At 47.1% G+C, this 21,338-nt stretch overlaps 2 protein-coding genes across 3 annotated transcripts; both read right to left on the bottom strand.

Annotated features, from left to right (window-relative positions):
- Window positions 1-2,261: 2,261 nt before the first annotated feature.
- On the bottom strand, window positions 2,262-3,410 carry LOC123115851 (uncharacterized). 2 transcript variants are annotated; one of them, XM_044536929.1, is made up of 3 exons: window positions 3,063-3,410; window positions 2,520-2,781; window positions 2,262-2,363 (listed from the first exon to the last, which is right to left on the bottom strand). In XM_044536929.1, the coding sequence occupies exons 1-3, from the start codon at window positions 3,318-3,320 to the stop codon at window positions 2,359-2,361; spliced, it is 525 nt and encodes a 174-aa protein (XP_044392864.1). In that variant the 5' UTR covers window positions 3,321-3,410; the 3' UTR covers window positions 2,262-2,358. The 2 variants fall into 2 exon arrangements, with proteins under 2 accessions (XP_044392864.1, XP_044392863.1); XM_044536928.1 differs by having other exon boundaries at window positions 2,262-2,781; window positions 3,063-3,409.
- Window positions 3,411-4,024: 614 nt separating this feature from the next.
- LOC123110828 (acyl carrier protein 1, chloroplastic) lies at window positions 4,025-7,066 on the bottom strand. The gene is made up of 4 exons (XM_044531447.1): window positions 6,796-7,066; window positions 5,265-5,375; window positions 4,557-4,697; window positions 4,025-4,471 (listed from the first exon to the last, which is right to left on the bottom strand). The coding sequence occupies exons 1-4, from the start codon at window positions 6,862-6,864 to the stop codon at window positions 4,343-4,345; spliced, it is 450 nt and encodes a 149-aa protein (XP_044387382.1). The 5' UTR covers window positions 6,865-7,066; the 3' UTR covers window positions 4,025-4,342.
- Between the last annotated feature and the right edge of the window lie 14,272 nt (window positions 7,067-21,338).

Here is a 21,338-nt window from a genome sequence, read left to right as displayed (position 1 = left end):
AAGGAAATCAGAGAAGGGAAGAAGCAGCCTCGCGACGGTGGGTTGGCCCAGAATGAGGCGCCGGCGGAGGAGATTCAGGGGCGCGCGAGTCGAGCTTCCGACGACTAGCTGACGCGCAAGCATATGGGCCACCCCAGTTCTCGGTAGTATACACTGCCTAATTTTGTTTTCTGTTTTTTTCTTTATATTTCATTTTTATTACTTTTTTAGTTTTGTTTACACTTTCAAATATTATTAACATATATATTACCAAAATATACTTTACATAATGTTTTGGAAAATGTTAATCATGCATTTAAAAAAATGTTGATCATGTATGAAAATAATGATGAAATATTTTGATCATATAAATAAAATATTAATCAAGCACTTGAAAAGAATTGTAACGCCCTGTCCATAGCCATCGGTTCCCGGCCATTACACTTGGAGGAATCTAGACTGACCCCACAGACCAATACTAATCTTTCGTACGCACTTTGTCTTCCCTCATGCGCACTCGGGACCAACTTCTCGGTCGGTCACCCATCCTAGAATTACTCAAGCCAAGCACGCTTAACTTTGGAGTTCTTTTCGAATGGGCTCCCGAAAAAGATGAAATTCCTTATTGATATGAGTAGTCTATCATTCCTATTAAATCAGACTCTCACAAAAATGTTTAACAAGTATTTCACAAATGTTAACCAAGCATTGGGAAATGTTAAATGTGAATAGAGAAAATGTTGACCATGCATTAAAAAAATAAAAAATGATAATTGTATATAAAAATTGTAATCAAGCATTTGAAAAAAATGTTGAACGGGATTTAAAAAATGTTAATCAAGCATTTGAAAAAGTTAAATGTGTATAGAAAAAAAGTTGAACATTCATTCAAAAACTGTTAATCTTTCACTTTGAAAAATGTTGATTAAGCATTTGAAAAATGTTAAATATCCATAGAAAAAAGTCGACCATGTATTATAAAAATGTTAAACTTGTATTTAATATTTTAAACCAGCATTTGAAAAAAAAATTAAAGTGTTGATAAGAAAAACGTTGATTATGCATTCAAAAAATCTTAATATTGTATTTGTAAAAAAAATTAATCAAACATTTGAATTTTTTAAAAATTTTGTAAAGATTTTTTTATTATGTGTTAAAAAGTTAATTTTGTACTGGAAAGATGTTGAATATGTATTAGAAAAATATTGTTGACATATAAAAAAATGTATAATGAAAAAACAAGAAACAAAGAACAAAATTATAAATGATAAAACCTCGGTCGCACGGTCACGACTCCAAGGCTGAACGGATCAATGTACATCTCACCTCAAGCGCCTAGAGGATCGATAAGTGGGTTGCAGGACTTGGCCGAAGCGGAGGAAGAAGCCTTGAAAGAAGCGCTAGCGATGTCGTACATTGTGTCCCGGATGCGCACACCTTGAGGAGCGGTCCAAAAGGGGACGACGTTGAGACACCGTTGTTGTCTGATCCGGTGAATCGGACCTAGGTTTTTACCCGGCACTCGAAAAGGAGCAGTCCAAAAGGAGACAACGTTGGGACAACCAGGAGGTCCCGCATGCAACGGACTGTGGGAAGGGGGAACGCCGCCCCGTCCCCGTGTCGCCTAGGTTTTTTTTAACACAGTATAGACGTAAGCGCATACATTCACACTATGAACGCACACACACCCTATCCCTATGAGCACCTTCGAAAAACTGAGCCGCCATATCATCTTGAAAATTACGAAGTCACTATGAGCGCCTCGTCGTCGACGGAAACATCTCTTCCTACTGAAAGCACATCGCCAGAAATCCTATAATAAATTCAGAAATAATGCAAGCACCAAGACTTACCATTGTCCCTCTAACATCGTCCAACCACAAGTTAGTTCGTTGTCTGCTCAGAGTTAACAACATGCCATAGAAGTATGTACTGTTTTTTTTTTTTGAAAACGAAAGGGGCTCGAGCCACCTTTATATTTCAGAACGGGCCGGAGCCTGAGTAGCATACAAACATGAGGCTTGTGGGGTGCACTTTAGTGCAAGGCCACAAGATAAACCTGATAGAAAAGGAGTTGCTCAGAGTCTCAGACAGGAGTAGAAGAAGAGGAGAACCGACAGCCAAAAACCAAAATAAGCTACATTGCTACTAAATCGCCCCAGAACTTGAGGTCCTCCTTGTCTTGCAACTTCTTGGCTCTGTAGGACCAAAGACGGATCATATCTGCAGCATGAAAACGTACGTATGCATCTGTCCAAGATCGTGAGTTGAAAACACGATCGTTACGGGCACGGTAACATAGGACACGGTATGTCACTTGGATTCAAATTGAACAGACCACTTGCCAGCGCCAACGCCAACGCCAGGTAATTCACAAAGCTAATCTGCATCCGAATTACAGCATTTTCCCAGTGAAACAAAGCAGATTGCCTTCCCGTGGACAAACATGCCGCATCAACCCCGAAGCACTAAACACAAGGATGGTCGGGGCAGCGCCACCCAATGCCATCGGCTAGCTGTGTATGTCAAAGATCACTCACCGGCTGACGACTCCATCCTCTGCGTTATCAAACGCACCGCGGCGTTGGCGGCGGAGAAGGCCCCGTGGAAGCTCTCCTGGTACGACAGCTCCTGCAGATCTCCGACCATCTTCATCAGGATCTCCCCCACATCAGACTGCTTCGCCGTGAGGGACTCGTGGTACGACCTTGCGGCCGTGTTGCTGATGTCCACGTTGGCCGGCTCGGGGCAGTACTCGTCGTCCAGCCACTTGTGTAGCGTTCCCCTCAGCCATTCGGATTCCTGGTAAGAGGTGGAAAGAGGAGATGGCCTTGCTCAATGACCGTACAAATAGCGTATGAGCGTATCAATAGGCAGGCTTGAGCTGATAACAGTCAAACAGGAGCAGGAGAAATAATCTAGCTTTGTGAAGTACTCCCTCTATTGAAATATAAGAGCGTTCCTAATAACTTTCAAGCTCCTCCATAATAGGGATTTTAAGTTCAGGAGCTACATTACAACTTTCGAGCTACTCCTGCGGGCGTGATGGAGATGACGGAGGAGGTGAAATCATGGATGCGAACCTGCGCTGCTCCTGCGGGCGTGAGCCAAGAATCAGGCACCCTCAGCTCCTGCACGCGGTTGTCCTTGTCACCGCCGCGGCCGGCGGCGCGAGGTGCAGGGGGCAAGGGCCGCCGTGGAGAGGGGGCGTTGATGGAGGTGGAGGTCGACAGTGGGGAGGAGGGGCTGATGCGGGAAACGAAGAAAGGTCGCGCCTTCGAGGGAGAAGCACAAGCGAGCCCATGGAGGAGAAGGGCGGAGGATGAGGTAGAAGATGCCATTTCCCCTTTTTTTTCTCTTCCTTTTTCTTCTGGTTCTTCTATGTCTACTTCTTTTCTCGAGAGGTGAGGTGTGGTGTGGGTGTCTCCCTTCCCGGTTTATTGAACAACATAATTATATATTTCGCAAAATTCTGAAAAAAGGATTGTACACGCAGTTAAGGATGCATATTAAATGTTAGTTCAAAAAATGAGCCTTGCTAACGAAGTACTGCGCGTCCTAGGTCGGGCGATATGATGCATGTTAATGTCACGATCTTTCTTATTTCTAAACTAAAATGGTACTGGTATTCACTTTATAAAACAAAAGCTTATGGAATCTTGCAGATTGTTTGGGGTTAATCCTGTCCTTCCAAAAATCAGATAAGGGCTAAAATGCCGCCGTGGCTGACTTAAGGTTAAGTGAGCCCAAATTAGTTCGAGGGGGGAAAGTAGATTTTCTTCCCACTAAATGTGCTTTTTCTTTTTTATTTTGGGTTCTATAATGTGCTTCATTCTTAAAAGTTCAACAAAACAACACCATAATGATGCAAGCGAGACATTATCTAAAAATAATAATCTAACAAGCGAGTGATCATATGGGAAAACAAATATTATGGCGGAACCAAGAATCGGAGACCCTCTTTATGAAGAATGGGTCATAGCTGTGGTATGGAAGAAAAGAAACAATACATTCACAGCTGTATAACTTCTCAGACATGCAAAAATAAAACACAAAATGCAGTGATTCTTCAATCTTCATAGGTCCATTAGCTTTTCTATAACAATAGTACAACACATATGAATTCGAACTTAGGACATGGTCCTAGCTTGTTTATGAAGCCTTTGGGTAATTAACCCTAAGCAACAACACAAAATCTCGAGAGGATGAAGAAATAACAAATGGTAATGAACACACAACATAGACTGAATGCAAAGCTGTCCATAAATTATTTTCTCTCGCCCCAAATGCGACCGAAAAATCAGAAGTCCACGGTTCCAGATGACACCTTTGCCTTCTAAAGCTGTCCAATGAACCGAGGTGCTTACGCTGTCTTCTCTGTCACAAGCTTCTCGATAAGGTCCGCTGCATCCTGCACGGTTGCAATGTCCTGCGCGCTTGTTTCATCGACGGTGATGTTGAACTCTTCCTCGAGGCCCATCACAATCTCAACCTGCAAAACACAATCGGTGTTACGTATGAACGGCGCTGCTTTTGGGCTACTGCCATTTCTGTGGGATGGGGAGTTGCGGATTTACCGTATCCAGTGAGTCAGCACCAAGTTCAGAAAATTTCGACTCCGCTGTGACAGGGGTCCCATCAGGGACTGCCAGCTGCTTCTTGACTATCATACAAACCTTGTCGACTGTCTCTTTCTTGGCCTGTGCCTCACCCGTGGCCTGCTCAAGAAACGAAAGAACATCGTTACCTTAAATCAGTACATCGAGCGTGGTTGTAAAAAAAAATGCTGAAACATTTGCCATCTTTATCCGATAACGTTATCCAAGGAAGATTTTTACTGCACCTATGGTGTCTAGACTGCAATTTGAAAGAACATTTTCCATGAAATGATGAAATGATTTGCCCATATTTAATGTTTGAATTTCCTCCAGTGTAAACAATTCTCACCTATTTTAACCCTAAACTTATTTACATATTTCAATTACTGCCAACGCAAACAATTCTCACCTATTTCAATCACAAACTTGTTCACACATTTTAATATACAAAAATATTTAAAAAATGACATATGTCTAGGAAGAACTAGACATCAGTTTTATTAAGATGAGAGTTCCAGATCAAACCCAGGCTGCCTAGCCCATCATCCATGGTGCTAGCCAGTAAGCGCCTGGGTGAATCACTTGGCCACCTATAGAAGTACAGAGGTTCGGAAAAAAAGATATAGATATTGTGAACGCATGGAGGCAAACTTCTACTATTGCGACAGAGAAGAAACGTGTCCCTACCGAACAACAAATCTTAAACCGAAGCGAACTCGGTCTTGAACTGATGGATACAAAGCTCATCTTCTGGCTATGGAAGGAAACTGAGCTCCGGCTCAAAATTACATTAGCCACCTGCAACGAACCAAGAAATTGTTTCCATAACTGAACTGTTCAAACACACAGACCGCAGAAAAAAAATACTACAACAAAAATGCATGAAGTATTTGAAATTAATAAAGTGCAGTTGATCAACCAAATGCATATTTATCCCTTGAAAATAGATAAAGCAAGGAACACGACATGATGAAACTTAAGCTCACAGATTTCAAGCCAGAGCGCCATGATGTAACTTCTGCTCACTCATTTTGCAAAGTTGGCAAATGGGCCAAAAGGGTCAGTGTGATCAGTGCTCTGGATCCTTGAGCTTGTCGGCACCTGCGCAGTCAGCTGCAGTTTCGAACGAGGATGTGGAATCGTCGTTGAGCAGCACTTTCAAACCCAGAATGTGAAATAATCGTTGGGCTGCCCTTCAAACCAGAGGAAGGAATGAACTACTAGTGCCTTTCAGATACCAAGTGTCCTGCTTCCTGGCTGGGAACCAGCACTGCAAATTATCCGGTCTAGGTATTCGAAATTTAACCAAGACATTGGTGCAATACACAAGGATCTCGATGCAACCATGCGTCAACCAAGTTTCTCAAATACCAGGCCTAACATGAAACTAGTCATGTTGAACCCAAAAATACATCCAAATGGATTATGGAATCTAATGGTGCAGGACACTCCAGGTTAGACCAGAAGCACATGGCAATATACAATTGTAAAACAAAGGCTGGCATTTTTTATTTGGCTAACGCATCAACGTCGAGGTGGAGAGCAACACATTGGTAAAGAACTGTTGATCTAATTCAGCAAGATCTGAAGCATGTGATGTGGTTGGGTGGCTTCCTAGAGCTTTACATCTTCTGAACCAGGCTACATTAGAATACTAAACTGAAAATTTTAAAATAAGCCTTACTGAGCCATCCAGATCCAGTTGCAACGCCGGTTACGTTAAACACAGCCATTTTGGAATCTTTGAAGTTTGTACTAAAATAAATCAAATTGTCAACATCTGTTAGTAAATATGTGTAAATAGGCAAATTTTCCCACCAGTGTAAGGTTAATTAACCTCATAGGTAACTAGTTAAAGCTTTTCTGCCTTTCTAACCATACTATACCAGTTCAAATGTACCTATTTCTCTCTAGATAAATGAACATATGGACTGAACGCATGGGCTCATCTTATGATGTGCTCAATATATACTTAGTGTGAAAAATACAGGCATATGAGAAACATCGCCAAGATAGCAAAAGAGGAAGCGTGTTTATGCTACTCAGTGAACTATTGAATCAAACCAAGAAAGCATCTATTCATCCAAGTATCCAACCAAATCAACCACGAACTTAGAAGAAACACACAGGAACAGCCTTGGAATCTCATGAACCGCAAACTAAAACTATGCAAATGACCAAATCTGTGACAAGACAGCGGTCAGTCCGAGAACGGCACCTGGCTGGACAGCCGCCGGCGGACGGCGGACGGCGAGAAGGAGGCAACGGCGGCGAGGCAGTGCGCCATGGGTTGGCCGGCTGAGCTGCTCGGTAGAATTTGGGGGCGGTGGGAAGAGGCCGGCTGGTAGGTGGAGTGCTACGCTGCTCGGGAGGTCCTGCTCTGGAGCTGCTACCAACCAATGGTGGCAATTATAGTGCAGATAGGAGATAAAATAGACAGGCTTAGGATAAAGTGCCCAAAAGAACGCTGATGCACTATACTCCGAGTCCGAGAGAAAAATGGAATAAAATAAATTCGAAGTATATCTGTTGGATATCTCAGCCTTCGATGTGCAGAATGGATATACATGTGACATGTCATGCCACATTTGTAAGAGCATCTCTGGCCGTTCGGGCCTCCAAGGCTTGAAATAGCGTGGCCTGGGGATCAAACGGCAATAAAATCGACATGAGTGGTTGTCCCAAGCTGACTCCAAACGCCGCTTTTTGAAAATCAAAGATGGCTAGATTTCACACAAAATGACATAAATTTGGACGAAATTGAGACGGTTTTCATTGACATATGTACAAAATTAAAGACATAACTTAAAAACTTAGAAAAACCAAAACTATGCCCTAAAACTACGCAGCCGCCCCGGGCCTACTGCATACCGAGGTGCTTGTAGAAGGCGGTGTAGTCGCTGCCGTCGTCGTCGTCGTCCTGCACGCCGCTGCAGTCCTTGCTGCAGCCCTGTCTTGCGTCGCCTTGGCGGACAGGGTTGGTGCGCGGCGCCTCCTCGTCGCTGTCCTCGAGGACGATGACGCCACCCTCCTCGCGGCCGCGGCGCCGAGTGGCATCTTCTTGAGGGCGTGGCGCTGGCGCTCCATCTCCTCCCAGACGTAGTCGTCCCGCGCCCATTTGAGGCCCGTCTCGAGGTCGACGGCCATGTCGACGTGCTCCTGCTTCACGATGACGGGCGGCGGCGCCGGCTCCTTCTTCGGCTTGACCAGGCAAAGATGGCTGTGGGGAGGAGGAGAAGGATGGCGGCGCTCATTTATGACGAGGCCGCCGCAGCGGGTGCGTCGACGCTTCGGTGTCTCCAAGGGCTCGGCCTTGACGGCGACGAACGGCAACGCCATGCCGGAGGAGCGGGAGGAGGAAGAGGCGCCCGCCATGCGCCTCGGCAGCCAAGCGCTGCCACTCCGGCAGGGGACCGTGACCGTCGGGTACTCGAACGGCGGCTCGTTACCGCCCTCGAGGTGCTCGAGGATGGCGTGGAGCTTGCGCCCGGGGACGACCCACCATAGTCGCCTGGTCGTCGGCGTTGTGGCGCCCCCTTGGCGTGGCGGCGCTCGAAGTTCGTCGTCCAGGAAGCGTGGTTGTCAGGGGCGTACTCTGGAAGGTGTCGCATTCGTCCGGTAGGGACGCCCGAACGTGCGCAATCTCACCGCGGCATTCGGCGTCGGTCAGCGACGGAGGGACGGGGACGCTGCCAGCGCCGAGCCTCCATGAGCTCAGCACGGGCATGTCCGGCGGCGTCGGGTAGTTCACCTCGTGGAGGAGGTACGCCTCCCACTCGTGAAGGTGGCGGCGGCCAAAGCCGTTGGCTGCCGCTCCATCGCCGGGGAAACGCTCGGCCATCGGTGCCTTGAGAAGGGGAGAGAGAGGACGTCGACGGCGGGGGGGGGGGGGGGGGGGCATCGTCACGAGAGAGAGAGAGAGAGGATGTGGCGAGGGAGGGTGGCTTTTATAGCGGCGAGTGGGTGGCGAGCAGGCGGCAGCAGTGTGGACTCGTGGCAGGAGGGAGCGGGACGCACGGCGGCGTGCCTTCACTACGACGTCGGTGAATCAATGGAAGGCTGACCGGCGGCTGCCTTCACATTGATTCCCGCGGGAAACCGTGGCGCTGAGGACAACGAACACGCCGAGTAGCTGACTCGGCAGGTCCACCAAGTTTGGTGCCAAAATCGTTTCCCTCAGCGCCTCGGGGTGCGCCCAGCGCGCCAGATTTGGCCTGGGTCTGTCGGCGCCAAATTCGGGCCTAACCGACAAAAAATGGTCTCCTGGGCCGTGACTGGGCAGTTTTTTTTTCACGCGGGCAATAAAAAGGGGCCTGGAGGGCCTGTTGGGGGCCCGAGTGGAGATGCTCTAAAGTTTGTAAGTTTGCAGATTTTCTTCAACACCACTTGTTTTCTTTGTGTCTTGTACAAAGCAAAATATATTTTTTTAACTAGGGAAGGTCCTACAGAACACCCCCACATCCATTGGATCCGGGTCATGCGGATAGCAGTTTTTAAAAAATGTTGGCATTTTTTTGCTCTACATGCCATCTTTCTCTACCAATAATGGTAATTCTCGGTAATATTGCATGGCAACTTGATCGTGCGCTGGGAAAACAGGGGAGCAGCCCTATGGGTTTTTTAATGAAGAAGAAGATGTGAGACTCACGCTTGAACCTGGGGTTCGAACCTGCATCGGCTGAGACGCACAACAACATTCCAACCACTAGGCTAAAAGAAATATAATTATCGGTCCTATGTCCTAAAAACCCTTTGCTTGTTATTCTATGCATCAACAAGCTCGACACTTAACTTTCCTCCTACGCCACCTTTCTCCAACGCTCAATGGCGAAAGGGTTCTCCCTCAACCGATGGTGCAATGGCAAGATCTAAGGGTCTTGATCCATGACCTACTATTCAAGGTAGGAGATCAAACCAATACTTCCTCTTGACAATGGTGGCCTGCTGTGTATTTCCTAGCCTCACAATTAACTTCCAAAAGAGCTCCTTTGTTTCCATTTGCGTCGATCCGACGGTTTGCCAACAGATTGAACAAGTGTTACAATGTCAGTCTTCTGCCTTCCCCTGCACCTATCTGGGATTACCCCTATCTGCACACAAGATTACCCATGGACTGCTAATGCCGGTTATTCACAAGGTAGACAAACGCTTGTCAGGCTGGTTGGCCACTTTCCTATCCCGGGGGGGACGGCTCACTCTGATTAATGTCGTTCTAGCGACGATACCCAGCTACTTCATGGGTTGCTTACTATGGCCAACACAGTCTATACAACAGCTTGAGCAGATCATAAGGGGTTTCCTATGGCAAGGGAAGAACCAGGAAAAGGGGGGACAGTGTCTTGTGGCATGGGACTATGTGATTATGCCGCCGCAAAACAGAGGTTTGGGAGTAGGGATCTCGGAGCACACAACAGGGCAATGATATGCAAAGCAATGGCGAAGATACTACAATCCAGCAACGTACTGTGCTACCAGTGGTTTGCATCAACATATTGTCGTACAGAACTGCCACTTACAGTACATAGTGCAGATACTGCCATATGGCGATGCTTCAAATCTTCTCTGCAGCTAGTTATTCAGTCAACCAAGTGTGAGCTCGGGGATGGCAAGACGGTATCCTTCTGGTTTGACCATTGGATGGAAACTGGTCGACTCTCTCAGTCCTTTCCGACCCTTTTTACGTTCTCCAAAGCCAGGTACTGCACTGTCGCTTCACAGTACGACAATGGCAATTGGATGATACAGTTGCATCCCAACCTGTCCTACACTGCGTCGCGGGAGCTGGCCACACTGATGGATCTCCTGGTTACCATCTCACCGACCCCTAGTACACCGGACGTTAGGAAGCCAGTGACGCTGGATAAAAAGCTATCAACAGCCTATTTTTATAGGCTACTCACCTTCAAAGGCATAGATTGCCCCTCGGCTCCTTATATCTGGGATCGAATTATACCCAAACGACACCGGGTCTTTCTATGGTTGGCCATCAGGGACAGGCAAAAAACTAGGGATAACATGGTGAGGAAGCAATGGACAAGGATTGCAAACCACAACGGATGCGATATGTGTCCAGCAGCCGAGACCATGCACCACATTCTGCTCAGATGCAAACTCGCACAAGCTGTTTGGGCCAAGACTGGCCTCCTGGATTCGGCCACATCTGTGAAACTGCTGCAGTTTTCATGACCTCGGAGGTAGCAAGGGAAACATATGGAACACTTTGGCATGTTCTCTTTGCTGCAAGTGCAGTGGCGCTTTGGAATGCCAGAAACGCACGAGTCTTCCATAGCGTTTGTTGGACAACTGCAAAGGTTATCACTGGGATTGCTCAACTGCTTATGCTATGGAGGTTGAGAGCACCAGAAGGAAATGCAAGGGAGGTCATAAACTCTTGGGCTAATGTAATGATGCAACAGTAGATATAGCTTAGACCACTAGCCCCTATCTCTTCTTCCTCCTTCCCTTCTTTTTTGCTTTCCTCTTAAGGCTTGGCGATGGCCTGCTGCACACTCTGTGCAGCGCTTACATCGCCTTCATGTAAAACGACTCCGGTCTATCGGGCTACGGCCTGTTTTGAATGCATAAGGTCGAACAAGATCTACCTTTTCTTTCAAAAAAACCAATACTTTGCTTCATCTTCCATTACGCCCGAGCCACCAGATCTGGCTTGACCCAGTGATGCAAATGTGAGATTAAGCTACAACTTCAAGGTGCATCATGATGCAAGTCACATGGACCCTGATTTAACATTGAGCCTCTTGTCTTCTCTGTATACAACATCCAACCTGGCATCCAACTCCCTCACACCATCCTCCTTCATCGCTTAGTAGCGAAAGGGGATTCCTTGAACTGACAATGCATTGGTGAGATTTGAGGGTCTTGATCGGTGATCTAGAGATAAAGTTGGGAGATCTAAACTTCAAATTTCCTGATCTTTTTTTGTGTTGAAGAGATCCAAGGCATATCACCCTTTATTCGATGTTGGAAATGCAAGACCCAAGCTATGGCATCGTCGATCCAAAGGTGCGACACTATGTCACATTGTCCTCAAGCTAATATACAACTACAAAATTCAGGAGTCCTTGATGATGACACACAATGCAACTAATCCAACGACATAACCACGCACGAGATCAAAAGTATGCAATCCTTCATCTGGTTGTGCAACGAGATCGGGGCCATGGAGGCCTTGATCTAGTGGATCCCAAGTGAGATCTGGTGCACAAGTGTTCAATTCGATGGAACTTCAGTGACATCTAAGCCACAATACTCAATTTAACGATGCATCTCCAAGACCCGATGATTGATCTTTTAGATCCTATGGCATGTCGACAAAGTTGAAACCATGATGTTCTTGATGCATTTGCAAGATCAAAGGCGTGGCATGTCCAATCTTGTGGCACATCACCGAGATTTGAACCAAATGTTCTTGACTCGCCAATGCTATGTGAGACCCATGGCATGTTGTCCTCACACAGTTAGAGTTTTATACATGGCAAAAATGCTCACACAACCAAGTTCACCAACCCAGCTGATGGCACCCTCATCCCTAGATTTGGACCCTGTGATAATGGTGAAACATTTTAACATATGGTCTGATGGATGAATCTAGCTAGGTAATGTGTGCCAATGAAGAGTTTTCCTATAAGTATGACCTCTCTAGTGAACAAACTAATCCCAACCAATGTTAGCTAAGACTTTATTTTTTTGGAGCATAGTAGTTATTTTGATGTTCGCCAGTCAGGGAAAGAGAACTGGAGTAATTTCTTCAAATATAAGTAATGCAATAATTTATTTCATAGAATAAATTTACGTTTAAAAAAAAAGAGAATACCCCTTGGCCTATCGAGTGACACACAACCTTTAAATTATTTCAATGTTCATCATCTAATCACAATAACTGCCACACATGGCTGCCCCAAGGGCAAACTAAAAAAACTAAGACCATCGAAAAATGAGCCTCATGCATCACAAATCCTACTAATAGCCTTTCAACCAAATCGTTTGGACAAATCTCGAGAGACCATCTCCCATCGATTACACTCAAAGACCGTGGGCGCCTGATCCTCCTCCTTGCATAGTAACCACCACGTATGGATCCAGCTAATGGCCTTGAAGATACCCTGCATTTTTTTGGAACTTATGTTCTATTAAAAATACAATCATTAAGAGTGCCCCAAATTTCCCAAAGTAGAGCGCAAATTCCCACACGGATTTGAGACTTCAACTTGGGATGCACCCCCACTAACAAGTTTCCAAATATATTCGTACTGCTCATGGGAGGGGGTAGATTAAAAGCTATATCGACATATTACCATAGTAGCTTGGCAAGTGGGTAGTGAAAGAATAGATGATGAATCGAATCCTCGTCACCACAAAAGCAACACTTAGTGTATTTCTTGCAAATTTCATTTTTTTCAGATTATCTTTTGTTAGGATGACCTTGTGATCTAAATACCACATGTAGATTTTTATTTTCGATGAGACTTTCATTTTCCTAATATATTTGCAGTGGAAAAGTTCTCCATTGTTCATGAGGTCCGCACACATGGATTTGACTAACACTACAAAAAAAGACACATAGGCCGAACGAAAAAAAATTCTGTCATGCTTATGACACTTCTATGACGATAATTGTGACAAAACCCGGTATCATCATAGATGTGGTGTGCTCCTACTTCTGTAACAAAAAATCATGACAGAAAATGGGCTTTTCGTCCTGGGCGGGCCGGAGACGCAGCTGCATGACATTCTTTGGGCCGTCCATGGCAGAAAAAAATTATGGTAGAAGCGAGGGAGATGAAATATCGTGGAGTTCCCGGTTATGATGGGTGGTCGGGGCCAAGCGATGCATTGTGGTTTGCGCGTTTCTCTCGTGTACGTGCATGTGTGCGAGGCGTTGGCTAACTAAACCCAGAGCGATCGCACACGTTACTGAACCCGAGCAATCGATCCCTTAACTGAACCCGAGCGATTCACTCACTGCTTACTGAACTCGAGCAATTCCTTCGCTGCTGCTGCTAATTGAACCCGAGCGATCGATCACTGCTGCTGCTTACTGAAGCCGATTGAGCCCCCGTGCGAGACGTAGCCAACCGGTGTTGGGTTGCCTCTCGATGAACAGTGACCGTTGCTACCATGCGCGCGGTACATAGAACGAGTTGAGACATGGTGAGTCGAGCTGGTTGGTTGGATGTGGATGAACAGTTACCGGTGGGGGTTGGATGAACAGGACCCCGAGGAGGCTGCCGCACCCCAGCCGGTTGGGGGTGGATGAACAGGACCCCGTGGAGGCTCTATGAACAGCAGCCGGTGGAGGCTAGATGAACAGTAGCCGTGGATGAACAGTATCCCGTGGAGGGTGGAGGAGGTCGATGGTGGATGAACAGTAGCCCGTGGAGGCTAGAGCGAGGCAGTAGACGGTGGATGAACATGACCCTGTTTCGACCGTAGGCGCTCCAACACAAGCCTGTTTCCTCTGTTTTGCGGTACGCCACACCCCTGCCGATCAAAAGGACCCCGTTTCGACCGTAGGCACTGGAACACAAGTCCGTTTCCTCCGTTTTGCGGTACGCCAGACCCCTCGCGATGAACAGGATCCCGTTTCGACCGTGGCCGGTCGAACAGAAGGCCGTTTACTCCGTTCTGCGGTACGCCAGGCCTGTTTCGGATCTTCCGTCCAAGACGGTTGGCGCCCGTTGAACAGGACGCATTCCGACCCAGTCGGTTGCCTCCCGATGAACAGGACGCTGTTTCTCCGTTCTGACCCAGCCGGTTCGCTGCCCAATGAACAAGACGCCGTTGCTACCGTCTGTTGCCTCTCCATGTACACAAGCCCTGGCCGTCCGTATATATGTGCGAGTACATTCTCGAGACCCCGCCCGTATGTACGTACGTGGCCGTATTATTTGCCTTGTGGTTGTACGTACGTGTACATGACTTAGACGGGACTGCGTGAACTGCTGTGTCAGGTGCTCTACAACGACACGTGCCGCTACTTACCCAGCCACGGTTCATACTTGTAGAGAGACTGATCGACCAGTATGTATGTACACATTTGCGACCAAACAAACAAAGCTACGTACGCTTTGACCGGGTGGGTCCCAGTGGTTAGGGAGGATAAGGACGCACTTCCTTGAGTGCGAAGATATAGCTGCTCGGTCCCAGCTGTCAGGGGGAGGAATCATTTTTATTTTGTGAGTAATAAGGAGGCACTTCCTTGTGTTCGAAGGTGTAGCTGGTGGGTCCAGCTGTCAGCCTCACCGCCTAAAGTCCTCTTCCGATGGTTGTCCTTCGTTGACCATGTTGACCACGCCACGCCGAAAGCACCAAGGCGGTGGACGACGGCGAGGTCTAGGAAGGGAACGACACGGAGCCGGGGAAGATGCGGCAGTGGATGCCCACGCGGAGGGGAGTATGTGGGTTGACGGCTTCGGCTGCGGTGTGAGGCTGCCGTCGCTGGAGAATAACAGGAGGTATGGGTGAGTATAGAGGGATGGCATGGCCAGCGGTGGCAGCACAGCCGGATAGGGAGGCAGGAGCAGGCGGCACGGCCAGCGCTGGTTTGGGCGGCTGGAGCAAGAAGACCAGAGATTGAAGAAGCACGATGGCCATTGGATGGACATCATACGGTTATGGTCACTTCAGCTAGAATCGTTTATATTGACTAAGTTGACAAAGCCCTTGGTACGCATCAACTTAGTAGGCCCACAGGTCAGCCTCCGAAACGGTGCGCCCTAGATGTCAGGGGAGGAATCACTTTTTGGGCGGCTGAAGCAAGAATATCCGAGATTGAAGAAGAAGCACGACATCCGTTGGATGGACATCCAACGGCCACTACTGCTAGAACCGTGTGTTGACTATAAGTTGACAAAGCCTTGCATACGCGTCAACTTAGTTTTTGTTTTTTAGGGGACGCGTCAACTTAGTAGGCCCACAAGTGTGTGGCAGAGAACATATAGCTCATTTACGATTTGTAAGAATCTACAACCCATTTTTGAATTCTAATGGAATTTAGTACAACCCATTTACAGTTTGTTAAAAGTACAACCAATTTTCTAGCTAGGACAATGATAACCCACAAGTATAGGGGATCAAGTGTAGCCTCTTTCGATAAGTAACAGTGTCGAACCCAACGAAGAGCTAAAGGTAGAACAAATATTCCCTCAAGTTCTATCGACCACCGATACAACTCTACGCACGCTTAACGTTCGCTTTACCTAAAACAAGTATGAAACTAGAAGTACTTTGTAGGTGTTGTTGGATAGGTTTGCAAGAATATAAAGAGCACGTAAATAAAAACTAGGGGCTGTTTAGATAAATACACAATAAAGTTAGTATAGCGAGTGTGGAAAAGTGGTGGTAGGAGTTGCGAAATTGTCCCTAAGCAATTGACTACTTAACTAGACCGATAGCAAGTTTTATGTGGGAGAGGCCATTGCTAGCATGTCATCCCTGACTTGGAATTCTATGCACTTATGATTGGAACTATTAGCAAGCATCCGCAACTACTAACATTCATTAAGGTAAAACCCAACCATAGCATTAAGATATATTGGCCCCCCTTCAATCCCGTATGCATCAATTTCTATGCTAGGTTGAAGCTTCTGTCACTCTCACTACTAGGGAAAACCTTATACACAGAATCTTAGCAGCAGCACGACACAAAAAGGAGCGCTACTGCTAATTAGAAGTAGCGCGGTTAAGTAAAACACGCTGCTGATGCAAATTTAGCAGTAGCGCATGAGGGCTAAACCGCGCTGCTACAAAAATCGACCGGCACTAACCAACAACCTAAGTTTAGCAGTAGCGCGGGGTCACGGTGCGCGCTACTGCTACAGCAATAGTAGTAGCACGCTTTTTTTTTCTCACGTCGCTGCTGCTAATTTTGAAATTGTCCACACGGTTGGCCCCGTTAGCAGTAGCGCGTGTGAGAAAAGCGCGCTGCTGCTATGCTCTTATCAGTAGCATGGTTTTGCTCCCGCGCTACTGCTAAGTCGCAGCACCCCACCACCTTTTCCTACCCACACCCGTCCTCCCCTCCCCCATCTCCTCTCCTCCCTTTCCCCTACCTCCCATCCTCCCTCTCTCACTCTTCTTCTTCCTCAATACTTCTCCCCCCATTACTCTCCCTCTTCTACCTACCTTTCTCTCTCTTCATTACTCCTAGCTAACTACACCACCTCCATTAATGCATCTCCTTTCTCTTTTTCCTTCCCCCTCCGCTAGTTGAAGTTGTCTCCTCGCAAATTAGCTAGCTAGGTAGATGTAGCATTTAGTTAAGTGACCTATTTGCCCCCTAACTAGATCTATCTTTGTCAAGAAGAGCTTTGTGCATTTTGATCTCCCTACATCATCATCTCCACCATGTGCTCGATCTCAAGATAGAGGTGATTAAAATTTCATGCTTTTGCAAAATGGAAATATGTGTATGTGTGTGTGATATGATAATTGGGAAATATGATGGAAATTGTGTGTGTGGCATGAGTTGACGGTAAATTGTGCTTTTGAGTTGCCTATGTTTTGCCGAAATGTCGATTTATTTCCGTTTCGGCGAATTCCGAGCAAACTCTAGATCTATATGTCCTATTTTTAGGGAAGGTCATGCCAAATTTTTGTATGACTTTGATGCATGCATGCATTTTTATAATAAATTTGTTTTTTATTGCCGTGCAGACGGTCATGATGGTCAGTGGAACGATGGTGGACAGGTGGTTGCGGTCGGCGGTGCAGGACATGAAAGAAAATAACCGGGTAGAGGTTTTATGTCCGTGTCAAAAATGCAAAGGAATAGTTTGGCTCGACCCCTATGACGATGGTCGTGTCGAAGCGCACCTGCTCATGAATGGTTTCATGGATGGCTATACTCGGTGGATAACTGAAGATGAGGATGACGATGTTGAGGACGCTGACGGGGCATGCAATGACGACACGGGGCAAGATGAAGAGATGATCGATAATGGCGGCGGGGAAGAGGCCGGACATGGCGGCGGAGAAGGGGCCGGACATGGCGGAGGATAAGGGGCCGGACATGGTGGCGGAGAGAACATGGACTCCATGCAGCAGAGTTCGTCGGTACTAAGTTCAATCGTGCGGGACCCTCATGTTCAAGCACTGCTTCACAAGGAGACGAGTACTGAGAGAGCTGCTTCTAGAGAGGAGGCTAAGCTGGAGCAACTGGTGGTAGACTCGAACACTCCATGTATGATGGTTGCAATTCTGAGGTGGCCCGCTTGAGTTTCACGCTCCAACTCCTGAAGACGAAGGCTAAAAACAAATGGACAGACACTATCCTCGATGAGCATCTCAAGTACCTAAAGGATGTTCTTCCCGCGGGGAATCTATGTCCTACTAGTGTTGATGAGGCCAATAAGATCGTGTGCCCTCTTGATCTGCTGCACGTTTGGTACCATGCATGCATCAACGATTGCATAATTTATCGAAAGGAGCACCCAAAAAAACAAGTTGTCCGGTGTGCAATGCTTCTCGATACAAGAAGGCCAGGAAGAAATGTCCCCAGAAAGTTGTATGGTACTTACCGATCACTCCCCGTCTCCAGCGGTATTTCGTAGATCCCAAGGAAGCAAAGCTAATGCGCTGGCACGTGGAGAGGAAGAGGCCCGACGATGGAGATGATCCGAAGCTGAGACACGTCAAGGATGGAAGCCAGTGGAGAGCGTTGAACAACTTCTATCGGTATTTCGAATGTGATGCAAGGAACATCAGGCTCGGCGTGTGTACCGATGGCATGAATCCGTTTGGCAACCAGAACACCAACCATAGCACATGGCCCATGTTTGTATGGATGTACAACCTCCCCCCTGGTTGTGCATGAAGTCGAAGTACATTCACATGAGCATGCTTATTCAAGGGCCGAAACAACCAAGAAATAATATTAATTTGTATCTATGGCAACTTCAAGAGGAGTTAGACACGTTATGGAAAACACCGTCCAAGAAATGGGACACCAGCAAAGGCGAGCATTTCTACATGAGAGCCGCGCTGATCATGATGGTGCACGACTATCTTGGTTACGGATATGTCACAGGCCATGTGTGCCATGGATATTGCGGATGCACGTGGTGCATAGATGATACGACGTCTCAGCAGCTAACGTCAAGGAAAGATGGCGGGTCTGGGAAAATCGTGTACATGGGGCATCGAAGATGGCTTGAATAGGACGACCCATGGAGAAACCGTGGAGATCTATTCAATGGTCACGCTGAGCATCGAGGACCTCCACGTAAGCGGAGCGGCGCCAAAATCGATGAGCTGTTGAAAAACTGGAAGGAGTGCCCCGCGCCGGGAAAGACGATGAAAAAGGCGCCGGAGCCGCTGCTGAAGGTACGGAAGACGAGGTCTGTGTTCTGGGACTTGGAGTACTGGCACAAACTCGATACACCTCATTGCCTTGATCAAATGCATATCTGTAAGAATGTCCTTGAGAGCTTGCTCACGACACTGATGAACATGCCGGATAAGACCAAGGATGGGCCGAAGGCAAGAAAAGACTTGCAAGATTTGAATATCAGGGAAGATCTGCACATGCCGCCCCATAAAAAGTCAGATGAGACATAGACGGAGACAGAGGCGCGGGAGAAGAAGGGCAAGAAAATAAAGAAAGAGGATTATTGCCCCCCTTCTTGCTTCACCTTAAGTCAGGCTGAGATCGATCAATTCTTTAAGTGCCTTACCGGAGTCAAAGTTAGTTCTAGTTACTGTGACAAGATAAGCAGATATCTAGACACGGACAAGAAAAGGTTCAGCGGGATGAAGTCCCATGACTGTCATGTGATGATGACGCAGATACTACCTGTTGCCCTTAGAGGGATAATGGACAAGCACGTCCATGACACGCTTATTGGTCTCTGCAACTTTTTTGACGTCATCTCTTGAAAGTCGATCAGTGTGAAGCAGCTCCGAAGGCTACAGGAAGAGATTGTTGTGATATTGAATGAGCTTGAGATGTACTTCCCGCCCGCGTTCTTTGACGTGATGGTGCATCTGTGTGTCCATATTGTGGACGACATAATAGACCTGGGGCCGTCATTTCTGCACAACATGATGCCGTTTGAGAGGATGAATGGGATCATCAAAGGATTCGTTCGTAACATGTCCCGTCCGGATGGAAGCATCGTCCAGGGCTATCTGACACAAGAGTGCATCTCTTTCTGCGAGAATTTTCTATATGGCGCAGACCAGCCGCCTGGTGTTAGTGTTGGTTTGCCCGTTAACAAGCACGATGGGAGGCTCGAAGGAGAAGGTCACTCCAACGGTCGCAGGGAACTGCACGTGGCATACTCAGATCGATGCAGCGACTTTGACAGAGCAAACTTGGTAGTGCTACAACACCTAGACGAGGTAGATCCTTTCGTGGCACTGCACAAAGAAATTATCGCAAAGAAGTATCATGACCGGGGGGGGGGGGTATGCAGGACGAACGCCGAAGTTACTAGAGAGCACAACTCCACTTTCCTGCATTGGTTCAAAGAGCATATTATTGCTAATCCCCCGGAGGAGGGCTCTAAGGATAGATTGCTCATATACGCCTTAGCACATGGCCCCTCGCCCAACCTCGTAACCTATCAGGCATACGATATCAATGGATACACGTTCTACACGGAGGCCAAAGATATGGACAGTGATGATCAGAATTAAGGGTTGACGATGGAATGCATGACCGGCAGCGACAACGGCACAACTGAAAGATTTTACGGAAGGGTAGAGGAGATCTAGGAGCTTGACTACTCTGGACTGCACAACACGACGATGTTCCATGTCAGATGGGCTAAGAATGTCGAAAGAGAAAACCGGAATTTCACTACCATGACTATACCCGACGCCAAGAGTGCTACCGTGAATGCTATCGCAAAAAACGAGCCATGGGTACACGCTAAGCACGTGACACAATGCTTCTTCATAACCGATCCACGCAATCCCAGCCGTGTTGTGGTGAGGAGAGGCAAAAGGAACATCATTGGAATGGATGGAGTCACCAACGAGGAAGACTATGATCAGTATGGCAACCCAATGAGGGAAGATGACGATGATGATGAAGTATACATCAAAAGAAGAATCAATACTACATTACCTAAGAAAAATCATACTCGATGGAAAAGGTAAAGTCACAATGAGGGGCTCAATTATTCTTCAACGAACAAGAAGGGAAAGAAGCTGACTCAAAAACGAAACGTCAACGCTGAGGAACCATATGTTATCGGTCAAATGATGTAATATATATGTTCCTATTTTGTATACACACTTAGCCATTATTATGCATGGGTCCAATGATGTAATATATATGTTCCTATTTTGTATACATATTTAACCGTCAAATGATGCAATATATACCGCCTTCCCTTCGTTCACTGCTCTCGGAAAAAAAGTGAGAGAAAATAAAGGAAAAGAAAATAGAAGGAAACAAACAGGAAAACTGTTATATAGGTACTGGTTATAGCAGCAGCGCTTCTGTGAGAAAAGAGCTTAGCTAGTCAAGATAGCAGTAGTGGTTTCTACATGAAACCGCTATAGCGTTTTTCCTAAACGCGCTACTACTATGCCCACTTAACCCCCAAAATCCCCACTCCTCCCTTCATCCCGCCTCTTTTCCCCCAAGTCCCCACACTCTCTCTTCCCCTGTCGCGTCGCCGGAGCCCTGCCCTCGCCGCGCCTTTGCACTCGCCCCCGAGGCCGACCCCGACCGACCCCGGCGCCGACTCCGGCTCCGGCCCCCGACCCCGACCCCTCCCAACCTCGGCCGTC

The sequence above is a fragment of the Triticum aestivum genome, chromosome 5B (assembly GCF_018294505.1).
Source record: "Triticum aestivum cultivar Chinese Spring chromosome 5B, IWGSC CS RefSeq v2.1, whole genome shotgun sequence".
Taxonomy (NCBI): domain Eukaryota; kingdom Viridiplantae; phylum Streptophyta; class Magnoliopsida; order Poales; family Poaceae; genus Triticum; species Triticum aestivum.
This window is presented reverse-complemented; position numbering and strand designations above follow the sequence as displayed.

Bases quoted from the DNA above. Each gene is read 5' to 3' on its own strand.
- LOC123110828 (XM_044531447.1), bottom strand. From the start codon at position 6,864: ATGGCGCACTGCCTCGCCGCCGTTGCCTCCTTCTCGCCGTCCGCCGTC. The intron at 4,698-5,264 runs GTAGGGACACGT...TTTCTTGAGCAG, and splicing joins GGTTTAAGATTTGTTGTTCG to GCCACGGGTGAGGCACAGGC. The intron at 4,472-4,556 runs GTAAATCCGCAA...TGTGTTTTGCAG, and splicing joins GTGCTGACTCACTGGATACG to GTTGAGATTGTGATGGGCCT.
- LOC123115851 (XM_044536928.1), bottom strand. From the start codon at position 3,320: ATGGCATCTTCTACCTCATCCTCCGCCCTTCTCCTCCATGGGCTCGCT. The intron at 2,782-3,062 runs GTTCGCATCCAT...ACCTCTTACCAG, and splicing joins CGCCCGCAGGAGCAGCGCAG to GAATCCGAATGGCTGAGGGG.